The sequence below is a fragment of the Sapajus apella genome, unplaced genomic scaffold, assembly GCF_009761245.1.
Source record: "Sapajus apella isolate SASKATOON/1434 unplaced genomic scaffold, GSC_monkey_1.0 scaffold97, whole genome shotgun sequence".
Taxonomy (NCBI): Eukaryota; Metazoa; Chordata; class Mammalia; order Primates; family Cebidae; genus Sapajus; species Sapajus apella.
In genome coordinates, this window is record NW_022437037.1 from 2168216 (window position 1) to 2180610 (window position 12395).

General features: G+C 49.6%; 2 protein-coding genes and 1 non-coding gene across 10 annotated transcripts in view; 1 reads left to right on the plus strand and 2 right to left on the minus strand.

Annotated features, from left to right (window-relative positions):
* Positions 1-1563: 1563 nt before the first annotated feature.
* On the minus strand, positions 1564-5229 carry RPL12 (ribosomal protein L12). Of its 2 annotated transcripts, none has more exons than XR_004262380.1 (7): positions 4853-5199; positions 4531-4604; positions 3425-3523; positions 3137-3218; positions 2226-2312; positions 1788-1900; positions 1564-1618 (listed from the first exon to the last, which is right to left on the minus strand). XR_004262380.1 is itself a non-coding variant. In XM_032257315.1 (7 exons), exons 1-7 carry the CDS (start codon positions 5116-5118, stop codon positions 1613-1615), a joined length of 498 nt encoding a protein of 165 aa, XP_032113206.1. In that variant the 5' UTR covers positions 5119-5229; the 3' UTR covers positions 1564-1612. The 2 variants fall into 2 exon arrangements, 1 of the variants encoding a protein (XP_032113206.1); XM_032257315.1 differs by having other exon boundaries at positions 5082-5229.
* Positions 2392-2521, minus strand: LOC116536059. The gene has a single exon (XR_004262459.1). It is a non-coding gene; the product is annotated as a small nucleolar RNA SNORA65 (small nucleolar RNA).
* A 51-nt stretch (positions 5230-5280) lies between the features above and the next one.
* Positions 5281-12395, plus strand: part of LRSAM1 (leucine rich repeat and sterile alpha motif containing 1) — a 50850-nt gene continuing 43735 nt past the window's right edge. For 4 of the 7 annotated variants that reach the window (XM_032257299.1, XM_032257302.1, XM_032257301.1 and 1 more), the window contains exons 1-5: positions 5281-5472; positions 8054-8157; positions 8557-8613; positions 9131-9175; positions 10596-10673. In XM_032257299.1, the coding sequence (XP_032113190.1) occupies positions 5304-5472; positions 8054-8157; positions 8557-8613; positions 9131-9175; positions 10596-10673 (453 nt within the window). In that variant the 5' untranslated portion in view covers positions 5281-5303. Of the gene's footprint in view, positions 5473-5728; positions 5958-8053; positions 8158-8556; positions 8614-9130; positions 9176-10595; positions 10674-12395 lie in introns of all 7 variants that reach the window. The other 3 variants (XM_032257303.1, XM_032257305.1, XM_032257304.1) reach the window with 2 other exon arrangements.

Here is a 12395-nt window from a genome sequence, read left to right on the forward strand (position 1 = left end):
GTGACCAAATCCATGAGTAAAGAACTTGGTTCCTACATCAAAGCCAAGTCTTTGGGCAGTGCAGCTAGTTTCTCCTGGAGGTAAAGAGAAATGTTGTGAAATAACTTAAGAGCATTGGCCAGAAATGACTGAAAAACCACCAAATTTGGGGCAAGTGGAGGTGTAAATACAAGTGAGAAAAGGGATTCTAGAGCCAACTATTAAATACCAGAATCTCCTTAAAGTGGGGAACGTTCCTTAATATTCCAGAACTCAGAAAACCACAGCCAGGCCTAGCCTTTGTAGAGCTTGTTGCTGTTAGAAAGATCTCACCCAGAGGCTACTGGGGTTGAGGGTAGAGCATGCTGCTAATGTACTGAGACACATCCCTTTCCATGGAGTAGGAAGCACCCAGAATGGGGAGATGTGACAGCCATGCTGGACTCAGGCAGGTGAGGCATACACTGCCCCAGGCTCTTCCTCCTCCCTCCCTCATGGAGAACGGTACAACATTCCCTTTGTACTAAAACTCCAGATTTTTGGCTTTGGCATGCTTACTGTGTTATTTACTGTTAACTTGTTGAGCTGGTACGGTTCCTTCTAGGACACTGGAATGGAATGTTTTTGTGCCAGTCCCTCACTCTCATCACTGAGGCTGGAGTGCAGTGGTACAGGTCATACATAGCTTACTGAAGCCTCCACTCCTGAGTAAAGGTCTGGCTATGTGGCCCAGGCTGGTCTTAATTCCTGACCTCAAGGAATGCTCCTGCCACAGCCTCCCAAAGTGCTGAGTATAGGAACAAACCACTGCACCCAAAATAGAATCCTGTATCTCAGGGGACTCAGGTAGTTCTTTACACTTAAGTCAGTTCTCCAACTTCGGGTGACATAAAAGCACTGACTTAAAAGAGACCACTAGCAAAAATTAATGTGCAAAGAAAATGAGTCATATGGGGGAAACTCCATTCTTGGGGCAACCATTTCCAACTCCCTTTACTCCAGTATCCAGAATCCTCTCCCAGCTGGTGCTTCACACTACTCAGGAGTTGCAGGGTTCATCCCAGAGCAAAAGGGAGTGACGAGCACAGGCTCTACAAGTAGATCAGAAGAACAGAACAGTGGGAAGATGAGACAGCAGAAAATACTTTAATCCAAGTGAATTCAGAGAAAAGGCTGGAAGAACAGTTTAGTCACTCCAACAGATGACTGGAACCTCACTTTCACAGGACCAAAGGATGAGTGCTGGTCAGGTTTGTTGCATCATTGGTTCTGAGCCCTGGCTGTGCACTGGAATGGCGATAGCAAAATGGGTCCTGGGCCCCCAACCCACTCATAGCTTCAGGTGGCCGGGGATGGAGAGCTGCACTCCCCATATGTTTGTGTTGAACTGCAGGTTTTGTTAGAGCATTTCTTAGGAAAAGCCTCATGAACAGTCAAGTGCTTCCTTTCTGAGCTCAGCCCAGCCCATACAGGGCAGTTTTGTTACCCACAAGGTGCTTCTTCTCCGCAGGTTCTGCCACCCTGACTCCACTGACCGCCCCGCAAAGGAGCTAGCTCCGTCAAGGAAGACACCACACCAAAAAATCCACCAGTTGTTAAATGACCTTTATTGAAATATTTTCCTTTATGCTTCTTAACTCTGTGGGAAAAGGGAAAAAAAAAAAAAATCAGTAAATAAGGTAAAGTAAAAAGATTATCTCCTAACTAACTCCACCAGTAACCATTTCCAAAACTTCCTAATCTCCATGAATACCCTGGATGGTCCCCCTTTTGCCCCTATTGCAACAAGTGAAGCAGAAGTCACTTACAGCTGGGCATTCCACAGCACCACTGTTGATGTCATCTATGATGTCGTGAGGGTGGCGGCCATCAACATTACAGCCCACAGACTGGGCAGTCCCCAGGATCTCTTTAATGGTTCCTTTAGGAAAGAAATGATGGCACTGGAGGTGCTGGCTCAGTCCCTTACAATCCTCAGATACTGGGAGATACTTAAGGGTTTCATAGCAGGCAATGGAAACAATGATGTTACTGTTCCTCTGATAAGAGTTCAGAGCTCCATCTAGTCACAGCCCTGAATGCAAAGCTTCCATGGGTCCTTGATGCCCAGATTAAACATCCATTCTTTCAATCGCAGAAAACTCTGCACCCCATCTTGGGTCTCACTGAGTACCCTTCAAGTGGGAAGAGTGTTAACCACTCATACAAGTACAGGTTACAGCAGTTACATGTCATCCTGCTCTTACCAGAGAGTTCTCTGGCTAAAGATCGGTGCCGCATCTGTCGAGCAATGTTGACAATCTCATCGAAAGTGATATTCCCGCTGTGTTTAACTGCAGAAAAGAGGAAACAGCAAAAGCTTTGTTACAGTCTGAAGCCAAAGCAGATCAAGAGTCCTTCATCTCATTTCTAGGCTGTTCCCATGCTTTCGGCACAGGGTCATCCACATGCAGAACAACCCTGTTTCCTAAGCTGGGGTTTACTATCAGCTCACCACTGGACTGCACCAGCCAACAGAGACCTGGTCAGGTGCAGTGGCGGGTGGCTAAGGGCAAAACGAAGCCTTCACAAAACTGACGTGGCAGAAACTTTGAGAGATGAGAAATGACAAGCTTAAATTACTGGGGACAGTTAAACTACCCAGTACCTGCCAGTTCTATTTGGCCTCCTGATTATAAGTCACTGTTGCTGACATCTTCCTCCCACATAAACTGGTTGGGGCCTGCCCCACACAGGGACTACATGGCACTTTTGAGACAGAGTCTCACTCTGTCACCCAGACTGGAGTGCAGTAGCACACTCTTGGCTCACTGCTGCAACCTCTGCCTCCCGGGTTCAAACGATTCTCCTGCCTCAGCCGCCCAAGTAGCTAGAACTACAGTCGTGCACCACCATGCCAGGCCAATTTTTGTATTTGTTTTTTGGTGGAAATGGGGTTTCACCATGTTGGCCAAACTGGTCTTGAACTCCTGACCTCACGTGATGCATCGCACCAGGCCTACATGGCATTTTGATACTGCCTGGCTCTAGCAGCCTTAACCAATCAACACCAAAAACCCACGTCAACCTCAGATTTCCTTCAAGGGAAAACATGGCCATGTATATCAAACATCTCACAAACCATTACCAAAACCAAACTAGGAAAAAGACAACTCACTGTTTTTCTGTTTCTTTCTGTCTCTTGGTGGTTCCTTAAGGGCTTTGATGATCAGGGCAGAGGCAGAAGGCACCACCTCAATCTGCAGAAGAGATTTTTGAGTAAATCAACTACTCCACCTCCAATGAATACTGCATGCACAGTGGCTCTCAAAAATCACGGGCCTCACCATCCAAGCCTTTGCCCTAGGTCTGTGCTCTTGACAAAGCCTCCCCAACAAGGTAAAATTACTCTCAGCTCACCACTGGTGGCAGAAATACTCTATTCAGGAAGCACACAAGTAAATACCTGGGCCTGTCTGTTCTGAATGGTCAGTTTCACTGTAATCCTCAGGCCCTTCCAGTCACCCGTTGCCTTGGCAATGTCATCACCAACCTTTTTTGGAGACTGTAGAAATAAAGGCATGTAATCAACATGGGTGTCCATAGATGAACCACAGCCTTGAAGCCTGTCCACCACTTCCCACTTGGCAACAAAGGAAGCCATTTCAAGTACCTAAGGATACCCTCCCAATAGGAGCACAGCTATCACCACAGCATAAATTGGGGGACGGGGTTGTGTTGTCCAGGACTGTAAGCTACAGATTCGGCAACAATGGAGCCTAGACCCCCTCATAAGTGCCTATGTGCTTTAAGGAGGGGTATTTTCAGCCCTGGTGACGTTAGAATCACCTAGGGAGCTTTCAAGAGACTAGGCTCCCATGTCAGACCACCCACATCCACCTGCCTGGGAGTATGGACATTTGCTACTTGGAAATTCTTCTCTATTAACCTTTAGCCTAAACAATAGGCTAAGTGTCCCTTAAGTGCCAGCTGAGCTAAGGGTCAAAGATGCAGGCTAAGAAAGACCAATGGGAAAGAGCATTTGGGACAGGGGACCACTGTGCAGGGATTAGGCAAAGTCCTAATGAAATCCAGGGAAATCCAAGTACAGAATGACAGGGAAGCTGGCAGTTGCTCTGTAGACATGAGGCACAGCTTGTCACGTCAACCGCTAGGTTTATTTCTACAACACAGTTGGAAATGCTCACTGGATTTTCACTCCTACCCCATTTAATCTCCCTAACAATGCCATGCCCACTTCCCTAACGAAATACAGATATTGGCTGCCCGATGTCACAAAGCCACTCCGGACTTCCAAACTCACTTGGGCCCACCCCTCACGAACACCAAAGCAGCAGTGGAGACATGTGGAGGTAATTACAGTTTAAAGGCACCGGGTTCGATTTTCCACTCACGATCTTCCTAAGGTACCTAACACTAGTTCAGTGGCTTAGGCCTGGTGAAGGGTGACAGTCCAAGCCATGACGGCACCTCTGGCACAGTCGTGACTCCACGAGCCGGCGCTTAACACTGCTCTAAATAAAGAAATGCCCCTTGGCGGGGATTACTTACCAGACCCAGGGGGCCGATCTTAGGGGCAAGCGCAGAAGTGGCACCGACTTCACCCCCAGTGCACCTCAGGTATACTGGGGGGGAAAAAAGGGTTAGTGTCTCCGCAGAGGGAGCCCCCGAGCCACAACCCTCTCAGCGTCTTTCCGGGGCTGGACACACCACCCCCTCTGCCTCTTCTCGAAACGGCACCAAGCGAGAGGCTGGCCACCCGCTAATCCCTCGGGGTGAGCAGCTCCGAACCTCACACCGGGGAGGCGTGGAGAGAGCCCCGTCGCCTGCGAACCCAGGCCAGTGGGGCTAAACGCCCGGAGACAAGCCTTACCCTGAGGCGTGCGGGTTCCCAAGCCGCCACAGGTGGTCCGGTCCTCCCTTCCCACTTACACGTGGAGAAGCTAAGGCCCAGAAAGGCTGAGGCTTGGCCGGGACGGCGCAGCACCAGAAAGGCCTCTAGGAGGCAGGGGCTTTAGAGCCCCACATGGGAAATCTTTCCACGCGCGGCGGGGCCGAGGGATGCTGCATCCCGCAGCCCCAGCCACAACTAGAGCACGCACCGACTTTGATCTCGTTGGGGTCGAACTTCGGCGGCATGGTGGAGGCGGCTGGTGTCGGATGAACCCGGATTCGGGACGACCGAAGAGTTGCACCTTCGCCTCCTCCGAGCCGAAAGCCGAAAGACCGGAAATCGCGCAGACAACGCCGGATATAGGTAGGAAAACTCGGCACTCGCGAGAACTGTCGTCACTGCCCAGCCTTCCAGGGATGCCCTTGTCGCCATGTTTGTTGTGGGCATGCGCCTGAGGTTGACGGCTGGCAAACCCGGGCACCGCGGTGCGCCGAAGCTGAAGATTCCGAAAGGGGGTTCGGGTAGTTTGCTTCGGAAAAGTCTGAGAAGAGGGGTTGCTCCCGAGATCCCAGGCCTAGCTGTTTCCCATATCCTTTATCGTGAGTGTCACCCCGGTCCCTGTCACCCAATCCCAGAGCCCCGCCCCTCCCCTGAAGAGTCCGTAGTCCCATTCCGGAACCCCAGTACCGCAGCGACCCCTGCCCCCTCGAGTGTGTGCACTTTAGTTATCAAAACAGTCTGTTTATGTGGAAATCCAGTCCCGCTCTTCATTCTGAGAGTCCGTGGTTCCGAGAGCCTCAGACTTCGTCATCCCGATCTGCCTGACTTTCTGAGATTCTGAGTTTTTGTCCCCAGCACCTGCGTTTGCAGGAGACCAGACTCCGGCTCCGCCCGGCCCATGCCGGGTGGTCTGCGGCCGCGAGTTCGTGACCAAGCCCTCCAAGTGATCGACCTGCCCGCGGGTCCCAACGTGGGGGACCCCTTCATCCACAAAGCTAGGTCAGCCACTGCTCACCCTAGCCCAGGAAGTATGGGTGTGGCCCTCGCCCTGCTTCTGGGCTGGATGTCGGAGAGGGAGGGACAGGCATGTGAAAAAGCAGTCTGAAAAGAGCTGATCTTCTGGGAGGGGTGGGAGAACGATGGTAGTTGGGAGGAAGTGGGGAGGGGGAGGGGGGTGCAGGAGGGTTAGTGGCTAGGGAGCAGAAGGGTATGCTGGTCATCAGGGAGGGATGGGGGAGGGCTGTTTTCAAACCATTTCTCATCCTTGCAGGCAGGTGGGATGGCAAGAGGTGCCTGAGCTGGCTCTGCAGGCCTGGCTGCCTCCCCAGACAGCCCTGCCCCCTGTGGGTGCAGAGCTGCCATCTCTGCCCATCCGTCTGAGGACTGGGTGTATGTCTTCTTCAACTGCATCTCCTCCCATGACTGTCTTCTCCCTAGCTCCTCTAGCAGGCCCTGAGTCTGCTAGACTGTTGGTTGCATGTGGGGTGCTTTGTGGCTAACATTTATTGAGCACTCGTTGTGCTCCAGGTACTGTTGTACTATGCGCTTGAGATACGTGAAGTCATTAGATCCTCACAGAAGCCAGTGTTGGTAGCGTGGTTACCCACACTTTACAGATGAGGACACTGAGGCCATAAGACATAAACCAAGATGATCTCTGCAGTTGTGGGTGGCAGATCTCAGATTCAAACCAGTTCTATTTCATCCCAAAGCCTGTGCTGCTCACCGTGCAATTTCCCTGGGTGATTGCTTCCTGGCCCATTGCCATCACTTACCCAGCTCTGATATTTACAGACACTGTGCAGGCCCTGGGCAGGCAGTGAGCACCTGGCTCTGAGTTCAGGACAGTGTAGTTGGTATGTGCCAAGTTATGTGAGCACCGAGGAGTCAGGCAAATCTCACAGGTCAGGACTTGAGAGACCAGGGTTCCAGGCTGGCTTTTCTGTAATCCAGGCTGGACAGCCAGGCCACTGAACTTAAAAAGCATCTGTTTCTTCACTTTATGTGTGTATGGTATGTGTGTATTATTATTTTCTGAGACAGAGTCTCCCTCCGTCACCCAGACTGGAGTGCAGTGGCACGATCTCAGCTCAGTGCAACCTCCACCTCTTGGGTTCAAGTGATTCTTGTGCCTCGGCCTCCCAAGTATCTGGGACTACAGGTGCACATCAGCATGCCCAGCTACTTTTTGTATTTTTAGTGGAGACAGGATTTTGCCATGTTATCCAGGCTGGTCTCGAACTCCTGGGCTCAACTGACCCACTCATCTTGGCCTCCCAAATTGCTGGGATTACAGGCATGAGCCACCACACCCAGCCTGTTTCTTCACTTTAAAAAGGGATATGGTGAGAATAACAACTGAGGTTGGTAAGCTGAGGATTGCTTTTTAATTTGTATTCTCCGCAGAGGTCTCTTTGGTCGTGATGTAGTTGAGCTCCCTGAGGTTCTGACTGGTTTTGTTTTGGTCCTGCTGATCCTGCTCTGACAGTGTTTGGGGGCTGGAAGTGATTCACTGACAGAGTCTGTTAGAGTCCTCAAAGAACAGCCTTGGAAAGTGCCTGAGGAAACTTCTCTGAGTTTCCCCAGAATGGGGAAAGGATAATACCAGGGCCTCACTGTGGATTGGTGGCAAACGTGGGCCCTAACCCAGGTCATCTGTCTTGTGTCTGTCCCTTTCCACCTCATCCTGCTGCTTAATGTTTATTCAACAAAGAACAAGGAGTACTGAGTGCCTGCTGTGGAATCAGGGCACAGGCAGGACTAGAGAGACACAGCCCCGACCCCATGGAACTCACTAGAAAGATGCAACCCCTGATCCCATGGAACTCACTACAAAGACGCACCCCCTGCCCCCAATGGAACTCACAAGGAAGACACAACCCCTGCCTCTATGGAACTTAGTAGAAAGACGTGGCCCCTGCCTCCCTGGAACTCACTAGAAAGACTCGGCCCCTGCCTCCATGGAACTCACTAGAAAGACGTGGCCACTGCCTCCGTGGAACTCTCTAGAAAGACTAGGCATCTGCCTCCTTGGAACTCACTAGAAAGACGCAGCCCCTGCCTCCATGGAACTCATGGTCCAGGAGACCGGCTGCATGCTCTGTGTTACTGTACTACCTGTCCCGGCTGTTGGGGGCTGTGACAAATTTTCCAGGCTGTAACTTCTCTTCTGTACTCCAGGGTCTGAAAGATTGCTCTGGGAAAAGGGAAGGATGCCGCTTTTCTTCCGGAAGCGGAAACCCAGTGAGGAGGCTCGGAAACGCCTGGAGTACCAGATGTGCCTGGTGAGGGAAAGTGGGTTTCCTCTCACTCTACCCCAGCTCCTCCTCTGTCCGTGTGGAGTAGGGTTCCACACTGCCCCCAACAAGCATGCTCCCTCCCGTCTGCCTCCCCCACCCACAAAAGAAATTTGACATAGATAAAAGAAAACAGATGAGGCCCCTGCTAAGGATGCATCTCCCCTGTAGACTGGGTGCACTGTCATTGCTTTTCAGTCCCTCATCCCTCTGGGCCTCAAGCTCCAGGAAAGCAGGGGTCACCGGCTCACCTGCCAAATGTACCAGTGGAACCAGATAGTGTCTGTGGTCCTTTGCAGCTGCTTAAGTGTATGTTCTTTGCCTGGTTTGTCTACTCTGCAAGGATGTTTTGTTTTAATACTTTTTAAAAATTATTTTTATCCTTAGGCAAAAGAAGCTGGGGCAGATGACATTCTCGACATCTCTAAATGTGAGCTCTCAGAGGTAAACTGAGCACCATGTCGGGCTGTGAATTGGATCTGTCCCATTTTCTTGGTTCATGTGTCCCTAGGAAAGACAGAGGTGGACTGGGGCTTTAGAAAGGCCAGAAGCACTAGTCACGAGATATTTCCTTAGATTTTGTTCTTGTCCAAAAGCATTGAGATGATCTTTTGGCCTCAACATAATATAGTTCCCAAACGACAAGGAGTCGAAGTGGAAAATGTACCTACAGACTCTCAGGGTGCTGGAAGGGCCTGGCATTCTCCAACCCTGAAGGGGTTCACGATGGGGACAGGGTGGGTGGGGCAGGGCAGTCTCCTGCCATCTGACTGAGAGAAGGGCTGGCCACATCCCCAGCACCACTGCCCACCAGCCTTGCCCCTGGGCTCAGCACTGCCGCCTGCTGCAGGGTTTTGCCCTTGTTCACTTCCTGCCCCCTCTTCCTCACGTGAATGCCGCTCAGAGAACAAGCCACAAATCGACAGATGGGAGAAACTTACTCTTCTTTATCTTATCTTAGATTCCCTTTGGAGCTTTTGCAACATGCAAAGTTCTGCAGAAGAAGGTGAGAAGGAGCTTCATCTTTGGAAACTTGCTTATGGCATGTTTGTTTGAACCTTCAAGAGACTTTGAGGAGCTGTCTTTCTTGCACAGACACCTCCTTTCTCCCTGTTTCTTATGCTTTTGGCCTACAGCAGCATAGGAGACAGGAGAGTAGGCTTTGGGGTTGGACCCCCCCCACCCCATGTCACATTCTGACTCTGCCTTCACTGGCTTCATGACTTGGGCAACTTCCTTAAACTCTTACTTCTCTGTTTCTTCATCTGTGAAATGAAGACATTCATAGTTCTCCTCTCTCAGAGACACTATGAGAATTAAATGAGAATTAAATGAGTGGTAGAAAGCTAGAGATAGAAATATGCTGAGTATAATGCCTGCCACGTAGTAAAGGCTGATGAACCCTGGTGTTAATAATAACAGAAACTCACTCCTTTTATTCTGGTCACCCAGGAGAGATTCCGAGGGGAGTGAATGATTTTTCAGCAGAGCATTGCAGCTTTGAATGCAGATGGATAGAAGCACTCTAAGTGAAGTATCTAAATGAGAATATGTTAAAAAAAAAAAAAAAAGTGTTCTATGTCAACAGACTAGTGAGCTCCTTGGCACTGGAAGTGTGTGGGGTTTTTTGTTTTGTTTTGTTTTTTTGAGGCGGACACTTTGCTTGTCACCTAGGCTGGAGTGCAATGGCACAATCTCAGCTCACTGAAACCTCCACCTCCTGGGTTCAAATGATTCTTCTTCTCAGCATCCTGAGCAGCTGAGATTACAGGTGTCCACTACCACACCCAACTGCCCACTACCACACCCAACTAATTTTTGTATTTTTAGTAGAGATGGAGTTTCACCATGTTGACCAGCCTTGTCTCGAACTCCTGACCTCAAGTGATCCACCCGCCTCAGCCTGCCAAAGTGCTGGGATTATAGGCGTGAGCCACTGTGCCCAGTCTGTGCTGGAAGTATTAGGCGGCTATTGATGCCTAAGAAAAATAGCCACAGATGACCTGGATTGAGCCCTGGCCCCTGTGCCAGCCCTGGACGTTTTACACATGAGCTTGTTTAACATCATGGCAGCCCTGGGAGGCAGGCACTTTATTATTCTCTATTTTCCACGTGAAGATGCTTGTGCTGGGAAGGTTATGATCAGGAATGGCTGCAGGGGGATCCTTTCTCAGTATGGAAGGAAGATTTAGACCTCTAAGGTCTCTTTCACCCTTGAAGATCCAGATTTTAAGGAAAGGCATCAGATTCCCCATGAGATTGGGAGAGTTCACGATTCTGACTTGCATCCTCCTGACCCCTGTCATGGTGTCTGGGAGAGCAAGATGGCTGGGCATGGCAGGGTGCTAGGCTGGCTCCCACGCCCTTAGCCTGTGCTGTCTGCTGCTCTTCCTCAGCCCAACATGGCCCCACATCTCTCCACACAGGTGCTGATCGTCCACACGAATCACCTCACTTCCCTGCTTCCCAAATCCTGCAGCCTCCTGAGTCTGGCAACCATCAAGGTACTGGGCTCTCCTCCCAGGCGTCTGGACTCTGCATGGGGTTCCAGGTGGCAGCCGATGGCGTGCTCCCTTTGGGCCGCCTCTTCTATGTCAGAGGGGCGTGATCTACCAGTCAATTTGGGATTTGATCAGCTTGGTTCATCAGGCACTTCTGTGGGCTGTGTGTGAGACAGGGTGACAAAGATGACCAGCCACAGGCCCTGCCCCCCGGGGAGTTTACATGCTAGGAGGAAAGTCAAATGATAAACTTATGACGAGTCAGCTAGCAGAGGGCTGACAGTCCCAGGCAGGAAGGAACAGGAGGGATGCTCAAGTGATCTGGAAGGATTCCCTGCTGACTGTGAGCTCCTCTGACGGCTGGGAGGCATTCACACATGTGGGAGGTATGAGCCCAGGGTTCTGTGCAGGCCTGAGCTTGGGAGAGTGGTATGTACCTTCAGAGCAGCCCGGCAGCACAGGCCTCAGAGTAACTGTGGGCACTGGGATTGCGGGCAGTTTTTACTGCTTTTATTATTCTGGTCCAACATGTATTATTTTGTATTCAGAAAAAAGAACATTTTAAAAATATTTTTATATTTATGTATTTTTATATTTCATATATATGTATATCATATATACGGTTGTCCCTTGATATTCCTGGGAGACTGGTTCCAGGAATCCCCAAGGATACCGAAATCTACCGATGCTCAAGTTCCTGCTATAAAGTGGCATCATATTTGCATATAAGCTATGCACATCTTCTGTCACTTTAAATCATCTCTAGACTACTTATAATACCTAATACAAATGTAAATGCTACAAAATTGTTATAGTGTATTGGTTATTTTTTCTTTTTTGAGACAGGGTCTCACTTTATCACCCAGGCTGCAGTGAAGTGTTATAAACATGGGCTCAAGTGATCTTCCCACCTCAGCCTCCTGAGTAGCTGGGACTACCATACCCAGCTAATTTTTGTAGAGACAGGGCCTAACTATTTTGCCCAGGCTGCTCTCAAACTCCTGAGTTCAAGCAATCTACCCGCCTCAGCCTCTCAAAGTACTAGCATTACAGGCATGAGCCACCATGCCCAATCCGGTACACTATATTGTTTAGAGAATGATGAAAAGAGAAAAGTCTGTATATGTTCACTACAGATGCTTTTTTTTCCTTCAATATTTTAACCTGAGTTTGGTTGAATCCCATAGATATGGAACCCATGGATATAGAGGGTACCTGTGTGTGCATAGGTGTAAACATTTCTCCAAGGCCTGTTTTGTGCATTTTCATTTTTAAAAAATTAGCACCCAGGTGCGGTGGCTCACACCTGTAATCTCAGCACTTTAGGAGGCCAGGGTGGGCAGATCACTTGAGATCAGGAGTTCAAGACCAGCTGGCCAACATGGCGAAACTCCATCTCTACTAAAAATACAAAAAAAAAAAAACCCAGCAGGGCACGATGGCTCACGCCTGTAATGCCAGCTACTTGGGAGGTTGAGGCACGAGAATCACTTGAACTGGGCAGTGGAGGTTGCAGTGAGCTGAGATCATGCTGCTGTACTCCAGCCTGGGTGACAGAGTGAGACTTTGTCTCAAAATAAAATTAAATAATTAGCAAGTACAGTTAAGCAAAGAAAAGTGGGAAACATCTATAATTTTACACTGTGGAGTACCACTATCAATATTTTATCGCATATTTGAAAGTCTTTTTTCTTTTTTTTTTTTTTTTTTTTTTTTTTTTTTTTT

Coding starts and splice junctions, on each gene's coding strand:
- RPL12 (XM_032257315.1), bottom strand. CDS start 5,118: ATGCCGCCGAAGTTCGACCCCAACGAGATCAAAGTCG. Junction 3,219..3,424: donor TTCAGAACAGACAGGCCCAG/GTATTTACTTGT, acceptor TCTCTTCTGCAG/ATTGAGGTGGTGCCTTCTGC. Junction 2,313..3,136: donor CAGAAAGAAACAGAAAAACA/GTGAGTTGTCTT, acceptor TCTTTTCTGCAG/TTAAACACAGCGGGAATATC.